This window comes from Anguilla rostrata, chromosome 3 (genome assembly GCF_018555375.3).
Source record: "Anguilla rostrata isolate EN2019 chromosome 3, ASM1855537v3, whole genome shotgun sequence".
Taxonomy (NCBI): Eukaryota; Metazoa; Chordata; class Actinopteri; order Anguilliformes; family Anguillidae; genus Anguilla; species Anguilla rostrata.
The window spans coordinates 59,138,790-59,160,603 of NC_057935.1; the positions used below are offsets into that span (position 1 = coordinate 59,138,790).

At 48.3% G+C, this 21,814-nt stretch overlaps 3 protein-coding genes and 1 long non-coding RNA gene across 9 annotated transcripts; 2 read left to right on the forward strand and 2 right to left on the reverse strand.

Annotated features, from left to right (window-relative positions):
• Window positions 1-1,160: 1,160 nt before the first annotated feature.
• Window positions 1,161-4,616, forward strand: LOC135251377 (secretogranin-2b-like). The gene is made up of 2 exons (XM_064328760.1): window positions 1,161-1,300; window positions 2,262-4,616. Exon 2 carries the CDS (start codon window positions 2,270-2,272, stop codon window positions 4,181-4,183), a length of 1,914 nt encoding a protein of 637 aa, XP_064184830.1. The 5' UTR covers window positions 1,161-1,300; window positions 2,262-2,269; the 3' UTR covers window positions 4,184-4,616.
• Window positions 4,617-5,052: 436 nt separating this feature from the next.
• Window positions 5,053-12,549, reverse strand: LOC135251379 (AP-1 complex subunit sigma-3-like). Of its 3 annotated transcripts, none has more exons than XM_064328768.1 (5): window positions 12,425-12,549; window positions 10,661-10,839; window positions 8,337-8,445; window positions 7,229-7,366; window positions 5,053-5,918 (listed from the first exon to the last, which is right to left on the reverse strand). In XM_064328768.1, the coding sequence occupies exons 2-5, from the start codon at window positions 10,837-10,839 to the stop codon at window positions 5,883-5,885; spliced, it is 462 nt and encodes a 153-aa protein (XP_064184838.1). In that variant the 5' UTR covers window positions 12,425-12,549; the 3' UTR covers window positions 5,053-5,882. The 3 variants fall into 3 exon arrangements, with proteins under 3 accessions (XP_064184838.1, XP_064184836.1, XP_064184835.1); XM_064328766.1 differs by lacking the exon at window positions 12,425-12,549 and adding an exon at window positions 12,280-12,419; XM_064328765.1 differs by lacking the exon at window positions 12,425-12,549 and adding an exon at window positions 11,398-12,196.
• LOC135251378 (dehydrogenase/reductase SDR family member 12-like) lies at window positions 12,220-19,058 on the forward strand. 4 transcript variants are annotated; one of them, XM_064328762.1, is made up of 10 exons: window positions 12,220-12,254; window positions 14,405-14,538; window positions 14,828-14,910; window positions 15,265-15,360; window positions 15,767-15,848; window positions 16,090-16,151; window positions 16,824-16,928; window positions 17,342-17,432; window positions 17,915-18,058; window positions 18,643-19,058. In XM_064328762.1, the coding sequence occupies exons 1-10, from the start codon at window positions 12,235-12,237 to the stop codon at window positions 18,819-18,821; spliced, it is 996 nt and encodes a 331-aa protein (XP_064184832.1). In that variant the 5' UTR covers window positions 12,220-12,234; the 3' UTR covers window positions 18,822-19,058. The 4 variants fall into 4 exon arrangements, with proteins under 4 accessions (XP_064184832.1, XP_064184833.1, XP_064184831.1 ...); XM_064328763.1 differs by lacking the exon at window positions 12,220-12,254 and adding an exon at window positions 12,386-12,527; XM_064328761.1 differs by lacking the exon at window positions 12,220-12,254 and adding an exon at window positions 13,073-13,230.
• Window positions 19,059-19,445: 387 nt separating this feature from the next.
• LOC135251380 (uncharacterized) lies at window positions 19,446-21,601 on the reverse strand. Its single transcript, XR_010329135.1, has 2 exons — window positions 20,845-21,601; window positions 19,446-20,712 (listed from the first exon to the last, which is right to left on the reverse strand). It is a non-coding gene; the product is annotated as an uncharacterized LOC135251380 (long non-coding RNA).
• Between the last annotated feature and the right edge of the window lie 213 nt (window positions 21,602-21,814).

Below are 21,814 nucleotides of genomic sequence, written 5' to 3' on the forward strand. Positions count from 1 at the left end.
CGGGTCTCCCGCCCTCCTCGCTCCCGACAACAATCTGACGGGAGTCCTGATTAATGCCTGGGGAGAGCGCGAGAGGCAGAGCGTCACCCACGCACGACTTCCCGTGTCAGTGACATCCTGCTCCACCGCAGCGGAGACGGGCTGCGAGATAGCCTAACTGCCGCAGCGAATCAGTCCCTCGGCGTTCGCGTTTGAGCGGGTGAGTCATCAGTGCCGGATTTAACTCTCTCGGGCACAGGGAGATGCCTTCCAAAAACACCTGCTGGTGACTTATCCGTTGTACGGTCCCACACTATGGCAGTCGACTACAGTTCACGGCCTCTAATTTTAGGGGGCTTCTGACACCTTACGGATAACACATTTCGCCCGGACAATTACACTTCATCATTAATTATCGCCTGGCATGCGCACATTCGCGTATCTCAAGCCGATATCAATCAATTAATCAGTCGTAGACACCAGCGAAGCAGACTGGCGTCTGCTCCCTGACGTCTGGGGGGGGAAATTTTTCAGAAAAGGGCAATCATTACTCTTCAGTTAGACTCAAGAATGGTGGCGCTCATTTTGCTTCACTCTGGTTAACTATCGAGATGGAAACGAGCTGATCTATAAGCCCCAGCCAACGTATGCATGACCGCCGCCCACTTGACGTACCACAGGAAACGAACGAAGTGTAACGAACATGGGGAATGCACCTAATTAACGAACGCATCACTGCCCGTGATTCACCCGTGCAGATATTCTTCCTGTCCGTAATATGAATGCAGAAAGGAAGACGATGAAGATCAATTTACCGGAAGGTTTTTCATGCTCTGGTAATTTATTGAAATAAAAAATTCGTTTTTTTTATGGCTGACTCACACACACACGAAAACAACCATATTTTCTAACTTCTCAAAGATAACCATGCATCCCGTTTCTTAAAAATGATTTGAATAAATAATACGCCTATTTTTGAAATCTCAAAATACTACGTTGTTGATCATTAGATATTTATAAATATCAACAAAGCTTGACGTGCACATACCAAAACTTATTGAACAAAAACATCAATCGGCCCCGCCCCACCGCCGACACAATGTATGAAAACAGTGACTATATGGCAGTATGGATTTTCACCACGTACATATTCCTATAGACACAGAATTGCGTACACAACAGTGACGCAGGAGTCATGTGGCATCTCATATAATGGGGGGAGCTGTCCCTGGTGCTGAAACGCCACAAACCCTTGTTCGAGCTGGAAGCAGAAGAGAGATGCTATACAAACTCACGATTCTCGTCTGAGCTGCTTGCAAGGGTAAGATTATTATTCTTTTAACATCGTCCTGTCGTCTTCGTCGACACTTCATTTATGTGATCTATAAAAACACAGGCTCATATTTGAGAATAACGTAAGTAAACCGCCGCGTTTTGACTGGATTTTTTTGGCTACTTGTTCTTGCAATATTTGATTACCAACCTGATGCACGCTCTTCCCTGCATCCCAGTCACACTCCAGAGAGTGGCGCGTAATTTTATGTATTTCTTTAGTCTCGCTGAAATTATGCTGTATCTGTAACATGAGCAGGAAAAGGAAAAGCTCAAAATTAATAACGACATCGTAGCCTATCCATTTATAAAGCGATTGAACAGATAAGGCAACTATGTTCACTGCGCCGTTTTGAGTGCAAAATAATTGCCTCCTTGAAAAGTGACAGTTTGTGCATTTTTGTTGTTTTTAATTTTATGTCCCCTTTAAGGGCTTGTGAATCGTGATCTGCTTAGGGTGAAGTGTTGCAACGGCAGTGTTACCTTGACAACGAGCGGTGTGACTCATTCGGTGCATCGCTTAATTAAAGGCTAATGGTGATAGAGGTACAAGGTACTGCATAAACGAGCTTACTTAGCCGCTCGTTTATTTTCTATTTTGGTAAGTGCTCGAGGCATTAATGGGTTACAAACGCGCGCAAAATCCCAGCTTGGGTACGTCCTAAATAGACCTGAGATTTATTTTATCGGGTGGAGGTCTCCCCTTCGGTATTAAGCTGCCGTTAAGATTACGATTCCCCTCACAAATGCTACACCGTTGTTGTGAAAATCCGTTGCTTTGTTATCGTTAAAAAAATTAAAACGCACGATTATTTATGAATGCTTTTTTTGGTAATGTCTACAAAAGCCGACCGAATATATTTCTGTTGATGGAATAGCCTGGGTAGCGGGTCCATCGCTAGGCTTGTCGCTTTATCACAAGCCGTTCACGCCGCTGTTGTCACTTGCAGGTGATACGATGCTGTCACTTCATCAGCTCTCCTTGGCGGGAGCGGCGCTCCTGTTCGCCACGGTCCTGCACGCGCGGGGCGCGCTGAGCGCTACGTTGCGGCAGCACAGGCTGCGGAGCGGCGAGGCGGAGGGCAGAGCGCTGAGCCCCATATTCACGCCGAACTACGACATGGTCAAGGCGCTGGAGTACATCGAGAGCCTCCGGCAGCAGACGGGGAGGGAGGAGGAGCTGGCGCGGGACTACGACGACGCGGACAGGCCCCCCCCTTACCTGTCGCGGCTGGCGCAGCTGCAGAGCCAGAGCCAGAGCCAGAGCCCGGAGCGCGGGGACACGGCGGCGGCGGCGGCGGACTGGCAAGACCACAAGACCCAGCAGTGGCTGAAAGCGCTGCTGAGGAACCTCCAGAAGCAGGCGGGCGGCGGCGGCGAGCCCGCGGAGGCGCCCGCGGCGTCCGGCGCGCGCCACGCCCAGAGGGGCCGGCAGCGCGGCGAGCAGGAGGACGGCGGCCGCCCGGCGCCCAGCGAGATCGTGGACTACGGCGGCAACCCCAAGCCGCACAAGAAGTACCCGCTGATGTTCGAGGAGGACGAGGCGTCCCAGGAGGGCCCGTACAAGCGCGCCAACGAGCGGGCGGAGGAGCAGTACACGCCGCAGGGCCTGGCCACGCTGCAGTCCGTCTTCCAGGAGCTGGGGAAGCTGTCCGCCGCCAAGAACCAGAAGCGCCAGAACCCGGACGAGGAGCAGAGGCTCTACAGAGGGGGGGACGAGGACGAGGACGAGGACGAGGATGACCTGTACCGGCTGCGAAGCTTAGCCTACGAGGACGTGGCGGGCGGCGAGGACTGGAGCCCCCTGGAGGAGAACGTGGAGACGGAGGAGGTGGTGAAAGACAGCCAGGAGATGTTCAACAGGGGTCTGGACGACGACGACGTCGACGACGGCGGCGACGGCGACCTCAAGCGGTCCGCCCCGCCCATGTACGGGGACAAAGACGACCAGGACGACATCAACAGGCTCGTGGACTACTACCTGCTGAAGATCCTGGAGAAGACCGAGCGGACGGAGGAGAAGAGGGACAGGGGCCAGGAGAGGAGGGCCGAGAAAAGACCGCAGAGACCGTCCTACGGCGTGGACCCCGCGGCCTTCTACCAGCTCATGGAGATCTCGCGAAAGCTGCAGATCCCCCCCGAGGACCTCGTAGAGATGGTGAGCAACGGCGAGATAAAAAAACTGGACGCAACGCCGGACGCCCGAGAGGCGGAGCCTGAGACGGAAGACGACCTGGACCTGGACGAAGGGGCCGTCTTCTACGGCAAAGACGGCGGCCCCGCTTCCAAATTCCACGGCAGGCGGGTGCCGGACGGGCTGGCGAACGACGTCCCCGACGACCTCGACGCGGAGGACATCCTGAACATCCTCGGGCTGGAGAGCTCGAGCGACCGGAACGCCAAGTACTTCCTGAGGCAGGGCCAGCCGAAGGGCGCGCCCTCGAGGTATCCCTCCGCCGCGAGCGCCGGCAGGCGCGGGGACTACTTCCCGTCCAAGCCGCGGGCCTCCGACAAACGGGCGGACGACTACTACGGCGCCGTCGACGAGGACGAGCTGGCGACCTTTCTCGCAGCCAAGATGCTGGCCCAGTACCCGGAGGTGGCGAGCAAAGGGGAGCAGAGGCGCGCGTCCCCGCTGGCGTACGGAATACCGGAGCAGGCGATCAAGGACTACATCGACCGGATGGACGGCGAAAAGACCTCCGCGGTTAAAAGGCAGGCAGAGACGGACGAGGAGGCCGCCGCCGGCGACTCGACACAGACGCAGCAGCTGGACGACGTCGCCCTGCCGGACACCGCAACGCTCGAGAAGCCGGAGGCGGAGAGGAAGGAAGAGAAGGAACTTAACGGAAAAACACTCGGAGGAATGTAGGATATGGGGGGGGGGGGGGGGGGGGGGAGGGGAGGGGGGGGGGGGGGACACATCACGTGTATGATTTAAATATGAAGAAAAACATAGTCTAATTTTTTGAAGAAAAAGTGCTTTAATCTGTTCGTGTAATTTGTATATAAGAACAGTCAAATCCGTGTAGTAAGGAGAAAATACTCTATATTTCTCGTGGTTTATGGAATTGTGGTACATCATGTTTTTAATCGTTATAATTGGCTTCGGGGGAAAAAAAACAACCCCCTCAATTAAGAATAGGACAGGTTGTCACCTGCCACAAACCTTAACGCACAGAGATAGGTCAGTGTTTAATACTTACGTTCCAGTCGTGTTTTTATTAAAGTCATATTTCCTACGTGTTCCATGACGTGTAAAGTATCTCACAATAAAGCATTTACTGGTATTATTTTTCTTCTGATTGTGTAGTGTTGTCTTATTTGAAATGGGGCGGGGCGGAGGGGGGGAATCACGGCAACGAATCAGCCTAGGTACTGGACATTTAAAGCGGCAGTTTGAAATTCAATCTCTGATATATCGCCCGCTACAGACTGAAATTCTAACTGCTCTATAAGGATTTTCCAATTCATGAGCTTAATTTCAACTCATTCATAAAACCCGATAACACTATCACACAGCGTAGCCGCATGCAGGATCTGAGGTAACTTGACCTGCACCGACACGTTCAGAGATCAATTTATGAAAAAATGTATGACATACGTCTTATATTTGGGCAAAATCGAAGCTGTAACAAACTTGGTATTGTCGCACACTGACCACGGTTTCAGAAAGGATTTCAAGGTAGAATATGTCAAATCAGGACACAATGAAAGAATCAAAATGCACTGACGGATACAAAAAAAAAAAACTAGCAAAATGCTTTATTGAAAAATTGAGGTTGATTAAAAAAATTCACAAACCGACAGTTGGAAAGTACACGCGTCATGACTCGGATATCAATGGTGATAATGATATCGACAAAGACTATAATAATCGATATTACCTGTAACTACTCGTATGGTTACCCACAGCACTTGCCAGGCGCGTACTTGGGCAGAGAGGCCGACAGAAATTAATTTTCCGGTGATTAAACCAGACGAGAACGAACAAATATTTACAGAAAACATACCAATACATTTCTGAACGACTGGGCCCACTCTCCTGAACCTGATTGTCATCTTAAACCCATTCGGAGCAGCTGACTGTTTTTGAAAGGGAAACAAAAACGATTAAAGACTACAAGATCGACCTTAAAAACTACATTTAACAAATTAAAACGACCCCTTGGGTTAGCTGAGCGGGTCCTCTCGTGTGAACCGGATCTGACCTTTGACCTTTAAGGTCTGAGATGACAGCAGCAGTCGGCAGACTTTCTAAAAAAATCGGTTAACACCGAGGGATCAAAACCGACTCACGGCGATTGTGACGAAGCCTGATAACTTTAAAAAAAAAAAATCTAAATCTGAATCAGCCTTTACGTGTTAAAAAAAAAAAAAAAAACTCAAGCCAAAACAAAATATAGGGCGAAGCTCGCGGTAACAACATTCTGTTATCTACAGCAAGACACCGGGATTTCGCTTTCACGTGTCTCTTTTCCTTAAGATGCGAGGAGCTCCATTTTGGTCGATTTCCCCGCTTCAGTCCAGTGGCCCTTCGGTGGTGACGCGCTGCTCCTCCCTCTCCCCACTCAAAAGGCCGGCTTGCTCATGTACTCCTCCATTGTCTGGCAGTGAGAAAATTTAAATGAGGGAAAGTTTCAGAACCTGTAGTGCTGGCATAACGCCCCCATGTTGTCTGCATGCGTAGTGCAAGGCATACAGGGAAGACTGAGATAAGCACAATAAATACAGATTTCCCGATTGACGATACAGGAAACGCCAAGCTGCAAATCCCACAGTCAAACTAGGCATGTGAACTGACGATTCCGCTTTCCCCATTCTCACTGGGGGGGTCTTCAGAAGACGTTGGGGTTCGCTTGCCAGGCGCGGCGTCAGGTCAGTCGACCAATCGCAGCACAGAGTTACGCCAAAGTTGCCGCCGCCATTAACGGAAGCCCCTCCCTCTTCTCGCTGAGAGAGAGGCGCACTCGCTCAAGTCACCTTCCCGCGGCGGCCATTTTACGCACGCGTAGCCTCGCCCGGAGCAAAGCTACAGACGAGGAAAACGCGCCGCGGTAAAGACGCGTGATCACGGGAGCCGTTGGTCACGGCCGTAGAGCAGAGCTGACGCAGGAGACCAGAGAAACGCGGAGGGACTTTCCAGGCAGACAGCTGGACACCCGAAGCCTTGGGCAATAGACTAGCTCTTCTCAGCCACAGTGTGACATTTTTTTTTCCCCCCACTAAAAAACAAATTCTCTCTGCCGTTAATAAACAAACTACATCTCTGTTGTCGTTCTTGTAAGGGGGGGGGAATGTGAATGGGTCTTGTATCATTTACACTCTTTTAAAGGTACTACAAACCCAGACTGGGAGGAGAGGAGTGCTGTCCTGTCAGTGATCAAAGCCTCACAGTTTCCCGAAACCCTCCCTCACCTGGTGATGCAACAATCGGTCAATCAGGGCTGCAGGCCAGAGTTGGTTCTGGTGTGGCAATAAGTACCACTGGGGCATTTCACTATAACGGAAAGCAGTGCTTAAGCAGGATGAGAAACTGCACAGCCCTGCTTAAAATGCTTGCTATTCTGCATGAGCGTACCGGGATCTGTGCAGCACTGCTGGAGATCTGCCATCGTTTGCTCAGGTCTACAGCGTTGGCTGTCTGTGAGCGTTTCTGCGCAGGTCTGCCTTTATCTGTGTTGGATTGGTCCTGTCTGTGAGCATTTGCTTGGGTCTGTCAGTGTGGGACAGGTCTAATCTGTAAGCGTTTGCTCTGGTCTGCCAGTGTCGGCTTGGGACCGGTCTGGTCTGTGAGCATTTGCTCGGGTCTGCCGATGTCCGCGGGGGATCGGTCCAGTCTGTGAGCGTTTGCTCTGGTCTCCCTGTGTCTGTGTACGGGACCGGACCGCGCCCACGCAGGACTCCCCTCGCTTACCTCCTGCAGCATGTCTGACGCCTCGATGGACTGGCCCACGGACTGCTTGGAGGTCTCCTGTACCTCGCCGCCCATGAGGAACTCATCCAGGATGAAGTAGGCCTTCTCGAAATTAAAAATGATGTCCAGCTCGCACACCTGCCCGGTGGGACACGCAGAGACGGTTAAATTTTTTTTAAACTGCCTCAATTATATATCAGTGCTTATGTCCAGTTTCAATTTAATGGGATCATTTCCCATTAAATTAAAAAGCAGTTAGCCTAATCCCTCACTACTACTATACAATGCACACTTAACACCTTGATAAAAGAGGAACAGAATTTTTTTTATTTTTTTTTATTCACAGCTACAAACATTTATAACCTGATGTAGCATCTAATAAGTCATATAAATAACCGTGACAGGGCTCAAAACCAATAGGAGCAGAGCAGATTTATTTATCCGAGGACTTGCCGGTGGGCTGGGGAGACGGTTCCATTGTTGGAGCTAACGAGAACATGAATCATTGATACATCCGGAGGCCGTCGAAAGGAGTGGGTCGTGGCCTTGGTTGCCATGGCATAGTCTGTGGTGTGCGCGTGCGGTGCATGAATGTGTGTGTTTCTGTGTAAGTGTGTGTGTGTGTGTGTGTGAGAGAGAGAGAAAGAGTGTGTGTGTGAGAAAGAGTATGTGTGTCTGTGTGTGTGTGAGAGAGAGAGAAAGAGTGTGTGTGTGTGTGAGAGAGAGAGAAAGAGAGTGTGTATGTGTGTGATGTGTGTGTGTGAGAGAGAGAGAGTGAGTGTGTGTGTGTGTGTTCGGATGTGTGCTGCGTTTTGTTGTGTGTGTGTGTGTGTGTGTGTGTGTGTGTGCACGGTCTGATTGAGTGTGTGTGCGGTGAGTGAGTGTGTGTGTGTTCACATGTGCATTGTGTTTCGTTGTGTCCGTGTGTGTGTGTGTGTGTGTGTGCGGTGAGTGAGTGTATGTGTGTTCACATGCATGTGTTCGTTGGCCTTGTGTGTGTGTGCCGGTGAGTGAGGAAATGTGTGTGTTCACATTTGTGTTCTTGTCCGGTGTGTGTGTGTGTGTGTGTGTGTGTGAGTCAGTGTGTGCATGTGTTCCCGATTCTCACATTGCCAAAGTATCTGTCCAGCAGCTCCACGTAGCGGTGCAGGACCTCCAGGGCCAGAAGCTCATTGTCCTCACCTTCCAGAGCAGTGCAGAAGTAGAGGCTAGCATACCTGCAGAGAAAGAACCATTCAGTACCAGCTTAGTACACCCTGATATACCTGCAGTAAGAGACTTAGTACAGGCTTGGTATAGGCTAGCATACCTGCAGGGAAAGAACCGTTCAGTACCAGCTCAGTACACACTGATATACCTGCAGTAAGAGACGTAGTACAGGCTTGGTATAGGCTAGCATACCTGCAGGCAAAGAACAGCTTAATACCAGCTTAGTTCACCCTGATATACCTGCAGTAAGAGACTTAGTACAGGCTTGGTATAGGCTAGCATACCTGCAGGGAAAGAACAGCTTAATACCATCTTAGTACACCCCGATATACCCACAGTAAGAGACTTAGTACAGGTTTGACACGGACCAGGATACCAACTGGGAGGGCCTTCATAAAGGCTTATGCAAAATTCACATCATATGGGAGAGGTGGTACTACCAGCTTCCAACTTGGAAACACTGTTCATATCAGCTTTCTGGCCATAATAACTAGGCTTTTTTTGAACTTGGGGTTTTACTCTGTACTTGGATTTCTCCCACTTGACAACACCAATGCGGAAACGGCCCCCCAACAGCCTACAAGCACGGCAGCAAATTCTGTGGTCAAATGCAAGCAAGAAGCATATTTTTAATCTGCAACAACGGGCTTAGTACAGGGTAGGATACCTGAAATAACAGGCCTAGTACAGGCTAGGATACCTGAAATGACAGGCCTAGTACAGGGTAGTATAGTAGTGCTTAATGCAGGTTTAGTGCCTGTAGAGAGACTTAGTAGAGGCTGGTATACCTGCATTGAGGGGTTAGCGCAGGCTAGAACTGAAGTACCTAATACAGGCTTAGTACCGGTAGAAATGCTTAGTACAGGCAGGTATACCTTGGAGACTGGCTGAAACATAGGCCTTGGGGATTTGACCACACCTCCATACACAGAGGCCTGGGGAGTTTTATGGTTTTGACACTCAGGGATGGAACCCAACATTACAACAATAAAAATTAAAAAAAACCCCGACCCAAAAAAGAAGCTGTTCCCAGCACCAGTCCTGTAGACCCACAATGGGATCCCAAACCTCAACAGGGCCAGAGCTGGCCACCCATGGGACAGACATGCATTACACAGCATGTACACTATTCACAGTACGCCTGAACGAAAGGGAGTGGCCCAGAATGGTAAATGGTAAATGGACTGCATTTATATAGCGCTTTTATCCAAAGCGCTTTACAATTGATGCCTCTCATTCACCAGAGCAGTTAGGGGTTAGGGGTTAGGTGTCTTGCTCAAGGACACTTCGACATGCCCAGGGCGGGGTTTGAACCAGCAACCCTCCGACTGCCAGACAATCGGTCTTACCTCCTGAGCTATGTCGCCCCTATGCAACACAGGGAGGCGTGGCCAATTTCAAAACAGTTCTCCGTTACAGTAGGATACGCTAGGCTGCTTGGGCTGAGTGCAACTTATTTGTTCATGCCAAGCGACAAAAATGCTTGGCATGAACAAGGGAAGGAACTTGGTTCAGAAATTCATGAAACAGAAGGACACAGCTCTTGCAGCCAGGACAAGGATCCAATATTTGTGTGTTACTGACCTATTTTTTTTTATTTTTTATCAACAGCCCAGCGCATTCTTGAAACTCAGCTTGATTGCCTTTTAAGCGTTCGGGAATAATTCAAGTTTTATCCACAAACTAATAGTATTGTTTTTTTCCCCCTCTGAAAACTGTCAACTGCCAAAGCACTGCAAGACAAACCTGTGTGTAACTGGCACCGCATGGGGTAAGGAGTTGGTCTTGTAACCTAAAGGTCACAGGTTCGATTCCCAGATAGGACTCTGTCGTTGTACCCTTGAGCAAGGTACTCAACCTGCATTGCTTCAGTATATATCCAGCTGTATTAATGGATGCATCCTATGTAAAAAGTTGTGTAAGTCGCTCTGGATAAGAACCTCTGCTAAATGCCAGTAATGTAATGTAATGCATGAAGACTGATTGCCCATGCTCCCTCCCTCCCTCCCTCTCTCACTCTCTCCCTCTCCCTCCCTCCCTCTCTCTCTCTCTCGCCCCTCTGTGCCCACGCTCTCCCCTCTCTCTCTCTCGCCCCTCTGTGCCCACGCTCACCCCTCTCTCTCTCTCGCCCCTCTGTGCCCACGCTCTCCCCTCTCTCTCTCTCGCCCCTCTGTGCCCACGCTCACCCCTCTCTCTCTCTCGCCCCTCTGTGCCCACGCTCACCTCTTGTAGACCACCTTCAGGTCCCTCCAGTGCAGGAAGTTGCAGGTGCGAGGCTTGCGGGAGAGCACCAGGGTGGTCATGTCGCGCACGATCTTCTTCTTCTCGCGCTCGGGCAGCGGCGTGAACCACTTCTGCAGCCGCAGCTTCCCCTGCCGGCTGAACAGGAGCAGGAAGCGCATCTGCGGGCCGGGACAGACGGACGGACAAAGAGACAGACAGGCACACAGAGAGATAGACAGGCAGGCAGGCAGGCAGGCAGGCACACAGAGAGACAGACAGGCAGGCAGACAGAGAGACAAGGCAGGCAAGCACACAGAGAGACAGGCAGGCAGGCAGGCAGGCAGGCAAGCAGGCAGAGAGACAGACAGCAAGACAGTCAGAGACAGACAGGCAGACAGAGAGACAAGCAGACAGACATGCAGAGAATGGCAGGATGGCAGGCAGAGACAGACAGGCAAGCAGGCAGGCAGACAGAGAGACAGGCAGACAGATAGACAGACAGGGTGTAATGGTCACTTTTATGGAAGTCCCCTTTAACTTGGTTTGTTTATTATATGCTTATGTATCAAAGTCACTGGCACTGCTATAGTGGGGTCAGAGGTGAGGTGCCATTAATGGAGGATAGCATAACGTCACGTGCCTCCGTATTTATACATCAGATAGACATTAGGTCGTTCGATACTATGCGTCTGTTCAACAGAGATGCTTATCTCGTGAGACTTTCGTGGGTTACATACCACCGGAGCAAACAACCCATCCTGCCCCATTCTCAATCTCTGAGGCCCGGCGGTATATTATCAGGTCCGTGGAACGAGGAGAGGGAGAGGAGTTTGCTACGGCTGTTTTGTTGATATAACGCGCGGAAGCGATTTCTAAAGTGTGGCAAACGGTTTCCTTGCTTTGTCTCTCCAGTCCGTCTGATCGGAACGAACCAAACTTCTGAACCCGCGTGCCACTGACGTAGTCTTCCTCCAATTGTCAGACTTGAGGATTTCAAAGGATTGCCGGAGAAAACATCCTGGCACGGCTGTAAACATCGGACGTTCATTGTCCACAGTTTAATGTATCGAACTACTTGCTGTGTACTAAATGGTCGACAAAACAACTTTTAAAAAACATAAAGCAATGCTTTGTAGACATAAGACAACTGACCGGAACTCCAAAGCTGGCCGAATCAACATACACCAAAAATGGTTGTACGTTGACCCCGTGCCTACAAGGATTGTCAAGATTTTCAGACATAAGGCCAAATTCTTGGTGAGGACTAACTTCAAATTTAATGTCATGACAAAGCTTATTAATTACAGGCTGGCTATCTTGTGGCACAGTGACGAAACCTGTTAAACCGGAAAACAGGTAGAGGAACTACCCTTTTGACAACGGTGGATTCAGCCTGCTGAATAACACATTTCTAAAAGTAGCCATCTATCACCAGCAAGGTCTCCGTGGCGAATTATTGGTCCACTTTCAGCCATTAAACAATTCGTATAACAAACTTAATGTCACCTGGTGCGAACAGGTGCAGAAACCTGTCGAGACTTGTGTTTGATTACATTCAACTCGCGACGAGCGAAATGGCGAACACGTATCCCAGGTGAAACAAAGTAACAGACACCTACCATTTTACAAATGTGACTGCAATGCGAACGACGTCCTCCGGAGCAAAGTATTGTAATGTACAATTTGTTATAAACCTCTTCGCATTTCGCACAGTTCTAGTAACACGTACGTGGGCATAGTTGCCCTTCCCAGAATTCACTTAACAGAAAGTTATGGAGCCTCCTTCTCGCGCAGATCCACAGGGAAATTGCGCCGCCCGCGTCACAGGATTCCAGACACCGGATTGGTTGTGCACCTGTGGAGCAAGGTTTCTCGCGTGCGAGTTAGCGGTATCGTTGATATTATTCTCCCTGTATGTTGGGCCCAGAAAAACGAACCAGAAGCAGTTAGCCAAATCAATCCAAACCTTAACTGTGTGCACAGTCATTATATTAAATAGCTGAATGTGGAAATTATTCGGGTACATACGGGCAATATACTCGAGAACCTTGACTGGAATGAATTAGCAATTGTTATAATAGTTTATTAACAAAATAATAATTTGCTTGCCTATTCCAGATGATGTACCGGTGTCATTTTAGGTGAAATGTAAGCAGAATTTAAATGTTCAATTTCTTCCCCCCTTTTACTCCCAATAACATATCTTAATAGGTGCAGTCAGATAAATAATTGTCCTCAAAAAAGTTAAGCAAAAAGCAAACTAACGGCCGTTGCCAAAAGCAGTGAGCGGACGCGCCTGCTGAAAAAGAATTGAGGTTGAAAGAATCAGTTACAAACTTAGATTTCTTGGGCGCCGTGACCAAAGTGGGAAAAGTATGTTTTTTGCGGCTCAAGAACTGAACAGTGCTGTGTGATCGCTAGATGGCAGCAAGCACCATCCAAATATCAACCTCCGAAAACCACGTGACTGTTATAGGAGCGCGTGTGCAAGGCAGAAGTGCTTGTAGATTTGCAATGTCTCTTTATAGGAACATAATCTGGTTTTTAAAAGGAATTCATGAATATACAAGGTAATTGGGCTAAACATCCAAAATAAGAGGTATTCCATTTTCATTTTGAGACTGAATTTTTGTTTTGTCATTCGTTAATCTCTTTAGGATAACTTCTTAAAAAATCTCTGGGAACTAGAGCGCTAGCAACTGAACTTCGGCGTTCCTCTCACTAAAGACGTTAGTTTTGTTTGCAGTGTATTGTTCTGGCACAGTTGTAATTTGCATGGCCACGTTTGGGTGAAAATGATCTGAAGGTGTTTGAAATTTTCCAAATTTTACTGCGCAAATTAAAGGAGTTAATAGCTACAGTTTGGCAAGCAAATCAAAGACTGATTATGATGCCCAACTGCTTTTCGATTGGAATTAAGATCCGTGCATAACACTTACGAACTGGGCTGTTCTACATAACAGCACAAAGAGAGTTTGTATTTACTAAGAACAATCTATGCCACAACTCTTTCCATCATTAGATTATGAAGACATTTTTTGTTTGTTTGTTTGTTTTTGCGTGCCAATTCGATGTGACCTCTGACAAAGGTCGTGAGACATGACTCAGAAATGCCAACGACACAGAAGTAGCCTACAACGGTTCTCCGTCAGCGTGTAATTGCCCGGCTATCGCTGAGATTAGTCACCGAATGGAGGCTATCACGTGCTCTGACCTGCTTTCGTGCCTGAAACCTTATTAATAACCCGGGATCGGCGACTGACTTCATTGATTCACAGAAATGAGTCCGGTACCCTAAAATAACATCCCATCGACTGAAAGCGTCTGCGCTTTGCATCCAGCGTCGAACACTGAAGGCTAGGCTGTTAGAACTTCCTGAAACAAGCCCCTTTCCCATGTCTATCTTTTTAAAAAAAAAAACGAATAGTAATCACAATGAATGTTCTTTAATTTTAAGTCACAAAACTGAACTGAGTGTGGTGGGGAGATAGAGACTAAGTCAAAAACAAGAGAGTGGACATGAATGCTTCTCAATCACTGTGTTCTTACAGGGAATTTTTTTGTTTGTTGCTGTTTTAACCTCTGAGTACAGTGTTAACTCACTGCAGCAAATGCCTATCTGATTCTGTGCATGGTTCACTCTGTTGTGGTTTTACTTTAGCTTGTAGAAAGCGCGTCTTCTTTGCTTCCAGTGTTTGAGACTTTCCGACCTGTGGTTTTATTTAAATCGCTGCTGGTTTGCAGAAATGGCTTTGAGGCCGCTTCCGCCCATTTTGTGGACAGTGACCTGGACGTCTCCGTGGCGGGGAGGTCCTTCATGATCACCGGAGCCAACGGCGGAATCGGAAAAGCGGCGGCTATCGCCATCGCCAAGAGAGGTCTGTGGTGGGGGGTTGTGGGGGGGTGGGGAGTCAGAGGTCACACCCGCCGGGCAGTGCACTTGGGTTGGGGAAGAACGGGGCGGGGCCATAGGGTTTCATGTAAAAAAAAAAAAAAAAAAATTTTTTTTAAAGATTTGTAGCAAGAAGCTCACAGTCAGTGAGATAGAATGTTCATGTGATCTAAGTGTGTGAATACGTCTGTGTAAGTTTTTTTCTTTGGCAATGTGACATCATATCGTAAATTGTTGGCGGTCTACGTTCGCCACCCACCCCCACCTCTTTTCAGGTGGTACGGTCCACATGGTGTGCAGGAACTGGGAGAGAGCGGAGGAGGCCAAGGACGATATCTGCAGGGAGACTGGGAACAAAGTAAGTCTCATGGCCCTGGTCATGAAATCACCATGGATACACAGGCACCTTCCCTGATTGGCTGAAAGTTGTGTTCTCATCCCCCCCCCTCCCCCCCACAAATATCCAAACTTGGGGGGCATTTGCAGTTGTACCACTGATCACCTGAAACGTTCATCTGTGGTGCACTTTGAACAGTAGTAAATCCCTGTACTTACACTCTCACTTGGGTTGAATTTTTGTAGCATGTTATGGATTTCCATCGGACAGAAGTGATCCATCCATTATCGTTGGGCAGCCAGAGTAAAAGCAGCGACCCAGGAAGTTTGGTCAGACTCCCCTCTGATCGTTACTGCATGGCGCTTTTAATTTCAGGATGTTTACATCCATCTCCTGGACATGTCTGAGACTCGGAAGGTTTGGGAATTTGCCGAGTCATTCAAGAAGAGGTACAGGTCGCTGAACGTGCTGGTGAGCATCGCGCGGCTCAAGAAGTATAGTGCAGTCACTTTACTATTTTCCCAAGCCTTTTCTAAATGAATATGTGTGGTTGAGCAGAGTACTGAGCTTCACTGTCTCTCTCTTACCCTTCTTTCTTTCTCTCCTTCTACTTCTCTTTCTCTCTGTCCTTCTCCCTCTCCTTCCCTCTGTTCTTCCTCTCTCTTTCTCTGTGTCCTCCCTCTCCCCCTTTCTGTCCTTCTCCCTGTCCTTCTCTCTCTCACTTTCTCCTTGTCCTTCTCCCTTTCTGTCCTCCCTCTCCATCTCTGTCCTTCTTCCTCCTTCTCCTTCTCTCTATCCTTCCACCCTCTCTTTCTCTCTGTCCTTCTCCCTTCCTCGCTTTCTCTCTGTCCTTCTCTCTCTCTGCATGCTCTGACAGATTAATAATGCCGGCTGTATGGTCAGCCAGAGAGAAGTGACCAATGAGGGTTTCGAGAAGAACTTTGCTACCAATACTCTGGGTAAGGGTCCATGTACAACTTCCAGATACACACGCTAACACGAGGATACCAAAATCTTGCCCTCAAGGCCAATAGTACTGCTGGGTTTTCATTCTTCCCCTCTAATCAGGACTGATAATACTGATAATAACCTGGGACACCAGGTGATTAGAATCTGGTCAATCGGTGACATTAATCAATCCGTTAATTCAATTTGATTGGCTGTGTGAGACTGGGCTGTGATTGGATCCGTTCTTCCCAGGCGTCTACATTCTGACCGAGAGCCTACTTCCTGTACTGGAGAGGAGCAGCAACCCCAGGGTGGTGAGTACCCAAAAACCGCTGTTCCACTGCACCCCAGTACCAACCAGTCCCAATGTGTCACTGTTTCACTGCACCCCAGTACCAACCAGCCCCAATGTGTCACTGTTCCACTGCACCCCAGTACCAACCAGCCCTGGGGTGTCTGCCAGAGTGACCCCCCATACTGCTCTGCCCAATTTCCTCACCTCACTACCGCCAAACTCTAACCCAGACACTCTAATCCTGGTCCTGGAGAGCTGCAGGGTCTGCTGGGTTTTGTTTTCGTTAATGTCAGCAACCGATTCAGACCCAAGAAACCAGGCGAGGTGAGTTAACTGTGTAACTAACTGTTTTGACGGATCAAGTGACAAGAAACATCCACTCCATTTTACATTATCTTTACTCCATGTTAGATTTACATCGGTAGATCACCCATTTATTGTCCTCCCAAGAAGGTGCTCTTTCAGTAGCTGCTTCATTTTACTTGACCAGTGCTGGGTCTCACTGATTCAGCCAATGCATGACGAGAGTTTGATTGACAGTAAACGGCCTGCTAACAAACGCAAGGAGTTAGACCCGAGTTATAGGTGCTGTAAGTGTAAATGGCACCAGAGCTACCTTTCCTGAAACTCTGGGTCTTCACAGTTTTTCTCTTCCCCTGACACCCCCCACACCCCCCACCCTCCCCTCCAGATCACGGTGTCCTCCGGGGACATGTTGGTACAGAAGCTGAGGACCATGGACCTGCAGTCAGAGAAGGGTGACTTCGATGCGGGTATGGTGTACACCCAGAATAAGGTATGGGATGGGCAGACGGTGGGCAGCAGCCATATACAGTATGTATGTACACATACCCACACTCACACACACCCACATTCACACTCACACACACACAAAGCACACACACACGCTCGCACGCACACACACACACACACACACACACACATGCACACTGTTTGTCAGTTAAGTTATTAACTTCTGGTCATACTTTAGTGCAAGTGTATCTACTAAATGACACCTGTTTTACTTAAGGGGGGAATAGTGGGGGGGGGGGGTGAAGTGTGGAACCTCGTCTCTGTTTGCGGGGTGGGCCTCTTAGTGCTGCTGGGGGTGTGAGGCGGGGGGGGCTGGCCTGTCAAGAGCGATTATTTTGCGGCGTGTGCGAGCGCTCGCTCTGACCTGACTCCGCCCCCTCTCTCCCATTGGTGCAGAGGCAGCAGGTGGTGATGACGGAGCGGTGGGCCAAAGCGCACGGCGGCGTCCATTTTTCCTCCGTGCACCCGGGCTGGGTCGACTCGCCAGGTACGCCGTCGCCATGGCTACACTGTACGCAACCGAGCAGTGTGATGTAAGCGCCATCTCGGGAAAACCCCTTTTGGGTCAACTGCAGCATGCTTTCCCCCCCTGCCTCAGCACTGAAATAATGTTAATTGTGCTCAGCTTCTACTGGCTAAATGCTAATGCTACACATTGGGATGGGGAAAACTATCATTGCTGGAGTTCAAGCTTCAGATTTAAACCCAAAGACCACCAGAACTGCAGTACATGTGGAACAACTAATCCTCACTTCACAGACGCCAATAGCTGTTCAAGTTGTAATGCACTTCTGTGGTCAAGGTGGTTTAAACCTGAGTTTATTTTTCAGTTTATTTTTATATTTTTAAAAAGTACCCGAAATGACAGACAACACAGGAAAGGGAAGTACGCACATACTGCATCTATGCAGGCGGACGCAGAACTGGAAACCGCACTCTGGTCTCATTTCCTCCTCACACGCTGATCAGCGGTTGCCGTGGCGATGCCGGAGTTCCACCGCATCATGCGGGGGAAGCTGCGGACGGCGGAGCAGGGGGCCGACACGGCCGTGTGGCTGGCGGTGTCCAGAGCCGCCGCCGCCGCCGCCACGCCCAGCGGGCTGTTCTTTCAAGGTGAGGGGGAGGGGCCTGCGTGGTGTAACGGGTGGAGGAGCTGGTCTTGTAACCTAAAGGTCACAGGTTCGGGTCCCAGATAGGACGCCGCCGTTGTACCCATGAGCAAGGTACTCAACCTGCATTGCTTCAGTAAGCTGTATAAATGCAGTGTAAATGCTTTGCAAAAGTTGCCGGTAATGCAGTGTAATGGGCAGGGGTCCAAGGTCATCGCAAGGGGGTGGTGGGTGGGGCTTGGGGATTCAATCGTACAGTGAGACTAGCTTCAACGGTCAGGTCTAGGTATAGTTTTCACACAAAAACCAATACAGAAATATTTTCTTTCTTTTGGCGGCTAGTTCACAATAGAGACAAAACCAACTGGGGAAAAGGGGTTTTATTTGAGTGAACTAAACCAATATTCTTATATCATTAGACCCAGGCAAGGAGACACAAGGAGTTTGACGTTCTGGTTGTGATATGGTTAGCCTTCCTGTTAAGGTGCAGTAAATGCTAACCACAGGGACCGTGTCCGTGGTTCTGACCGTGTCCGTGGTTCTGACCGTGTCCGTGGTTCTGACCGCGTCCGCGGTTCTGCGTTGCAGATCGGCGGGCGGTTCCGACCCATTTGCCCCTGGCCTGGACCCGCAGCTCCCCGGAGGAGGAGCAGAACTTCATGACTCAGCTGGACAAGCTGGCCAAGTCCTTCCGGACCCCCGCGGTGACCCGGTTCAGCCTGGTCAAACCGCTCTCCGACCAGTTCATCGTCAAACCCACCTTCTGAAAGCTTAAGGCCCGGTTTAGACCACAGCCTGACCCAGTATCCGCACTGCACAGACCCTTACTGTGTGTTTTGCCCTGCCCCACCACTGAAATGATGCTAACTGTACTCTGTTTCAACTGGCTAAATGCTAATGCTACACACTGGGATGGGAGAAACTGCCATTGCAATCTACAGGCACTACGTTTTCTAGACTAAAATCGTATTTAAAAAATGTATTTATAAACATGTATCCAAAAATATGTCTGTTTTTTTTTTCCCCCCTCCTGCTGAGATGTTACTATTGGGGAGGTACCATAGAGTTCCCTACTACCACAGAGCTTTCTGGCAAGCCTAGGTTTGAGGGGACATGCTTAACCATGACTCTGGTTATATACACACTGAAAGGATGCTAAATATACCTTTGTATGTCAGGGTCCTACAGTGCTCTGATTTTAGAAGCTTTGTTCCTGAAAATTGATATGTGTTAAAATAATTTAGGAGCACATCAATTAATTGAGGTGAATTGGCCTGCTCCTTGATGTTGCAACTAGAGCTCTGTATGTACAGTTTAGGTTCTGGCCTGAGGTTGTAAGCTGTAGATAAAAACTAGACTGTCGGTCATGGAACAAGCCACTCTGAGGTTCGTACTGGTAAAATCAGAAGTTCTTTATTCATGCGCATGGAGAATAAACAACCGGCATACCTTGTGTACATCCTAAAATAGCACAAGCAAACCATCACTTATACTTTCTCTGCTCCATAAAAACAGGAAAAATACCTGTCCTCCCATACACTGCTAGTTACCAAATCGTATTTTGCCATGTTATATGAAAATAAGCATAATAAGAAAAATGCAATCAACATCCTCTTAAGACACAAACATTTTCTACAAAACTTGTAGGAAACGGGGTGTGTGGTGGGTATGTGCAGGATGGTGGGGTGTGTGTAAAAAAGCAGTCAGTTGTTACGAAAGTAGAAGTGAAACGGAAGACAGGAAATAATGGTAACTAAACATTTCTCAGCGCGAATGGGGAGACTGGGGCACCTAAAGAATCCAAAGCATTATTGCATCTGCAACTTTCCTAATAAAAGCAAACGTCCAATGTTAGTAAAATATAAGCTTTGTGCACCTATGGTACTTAAGTGGCAACAATGTGAACCAGGAATGATGATTTCCAAGCAGATCGTAATGTTTAATATGACACTGCATTAATATGTTGTATTACATGGGCAAGGATTAAAAGCACAATGAACTTGGCAACACAGACAGGGCAGCATAAATCAGGGGGGAGGGTTTTCTCACCCCACCCGTCCTCACAATAGGCTAAATAGTTGGAAAACGTGATATATCAATTCACATTAACAGCGGAGTAAAATACATACCGTCATAGGTAATTTCAGGTAATTAGGCTAGGTAACACGCACACAAAACCGGTCTATTTACACCATGGGATAGGTAATACACACGCCGCAACATTAAGTGCCGAACTGCACACACACCACCACCTCCCCCAATTACAAACCCTTAGGCCTACTGCTCAGCCAGACAAGTACAAGTAAAAAAAAAACGCATCACAGAAACCGATACGGAAATTCATATAGCCTAAAACCAACCGCAAAACTACTGCAAATCCACAAGGACATGTTTGAACGTACAGTGCATATATCATACATTTCACTAAATGTTTTAAACATTTTGTTACATATTTAGCTAGATGTGTCACACATTTAGATAAACATTCAGTTGAATTTCTCATACATGTGGGAAACGTTTCATTTTTTTGGCTAAATGTTTTACACAGGCTATCCTATGTGCTGAGGTTGTGCGGGGGAAACATTAGGGGAAAATATCTTGATCTGTTACCCCAAACATTTAAAGACCTAGCTGCGCCCCTACTTACTTCCCACTGCTCTTTCCTATTTGCCCGGTTTTGCCCTTGTCTCCCTCATGCACTGGTGGGGCACCTGTAGTGAGCCCCGAGTGTTCTGTAGTGCTGACACACCGGATCAGTCCATCCTCCCTCACTTCCGGCCGGCATATCACCCCTGGACCGACACCTCTTGCACCTGCACTCAACCAGTCCTGTGCCCCTTCCTCACGCACCATTCTAGCAACCAAAATAACTCTGAATTGATTGTTGACGGTTTGATATGACGTGTTGTTTATTATTAACTCACAAACACGATGCCAGCCACAGGAGGATGGGCTCCCCCTCTTAACTCTGGTTCCTCCTAGGGTTTATTCCTTCCCCACCTTGGGAGTTTTTCCTTGCCACCATCGCCCTATGATGCAAAGCGTATTGTGACAAAGTTCTTGTGAAATGCTACAAAAATAAATGTAATTTGATTTTAACTTTATTCTGGACATTTTATTTGTATTTGGCAGAATCTTGGGTCTGTATGTTAAACGCATACCCCTTTTATTTGGTAATGGCTGGGCTACACTAAAACATCGGCAACAATTGCTGGGAACGTGATTTCACAAAAATGACTGCATGATGTTAAAGATATGGGTCTGTAGTGTAAATGTATACCCCCCTTTCATTAGGTAACAATGGTAACAGTGAGCCAGTAGTGAACTGGCAGTGTGTGGCAATGCATGCCTAAGCTAGACTAAAACACCAACAGCAATCGTTGGGAACATGATTCCACAGAAGTGGCTGCATAATCTTCTAAATATGAGTATATTAGTGCAGTTATATCCAGCTGTATTAGTTACAAGAAGAAAAACTACAAAATCTCACAAGAAATAATTCCATTTACCAAGCTTTTATTTTGAAATACTCTGACTTGTGTCATGAACAAGCGGCCAAAACAGAGACTGTAAAAAATATGGACAAAGCTACTGTGACGTCACCTATTGACTCTCCGTGGGTCTCTAAAAAACGTTTTGAAGCTCAATGGCGGGCGCGGCCATGTTGTCGATTTGGAGCCAAAACAATAGTTAAGCGGCTCTGTGATTTTTATAATGTGATTGACAGTCCGGTGCGGAAAAGCCTGTCAACCTGAACGAA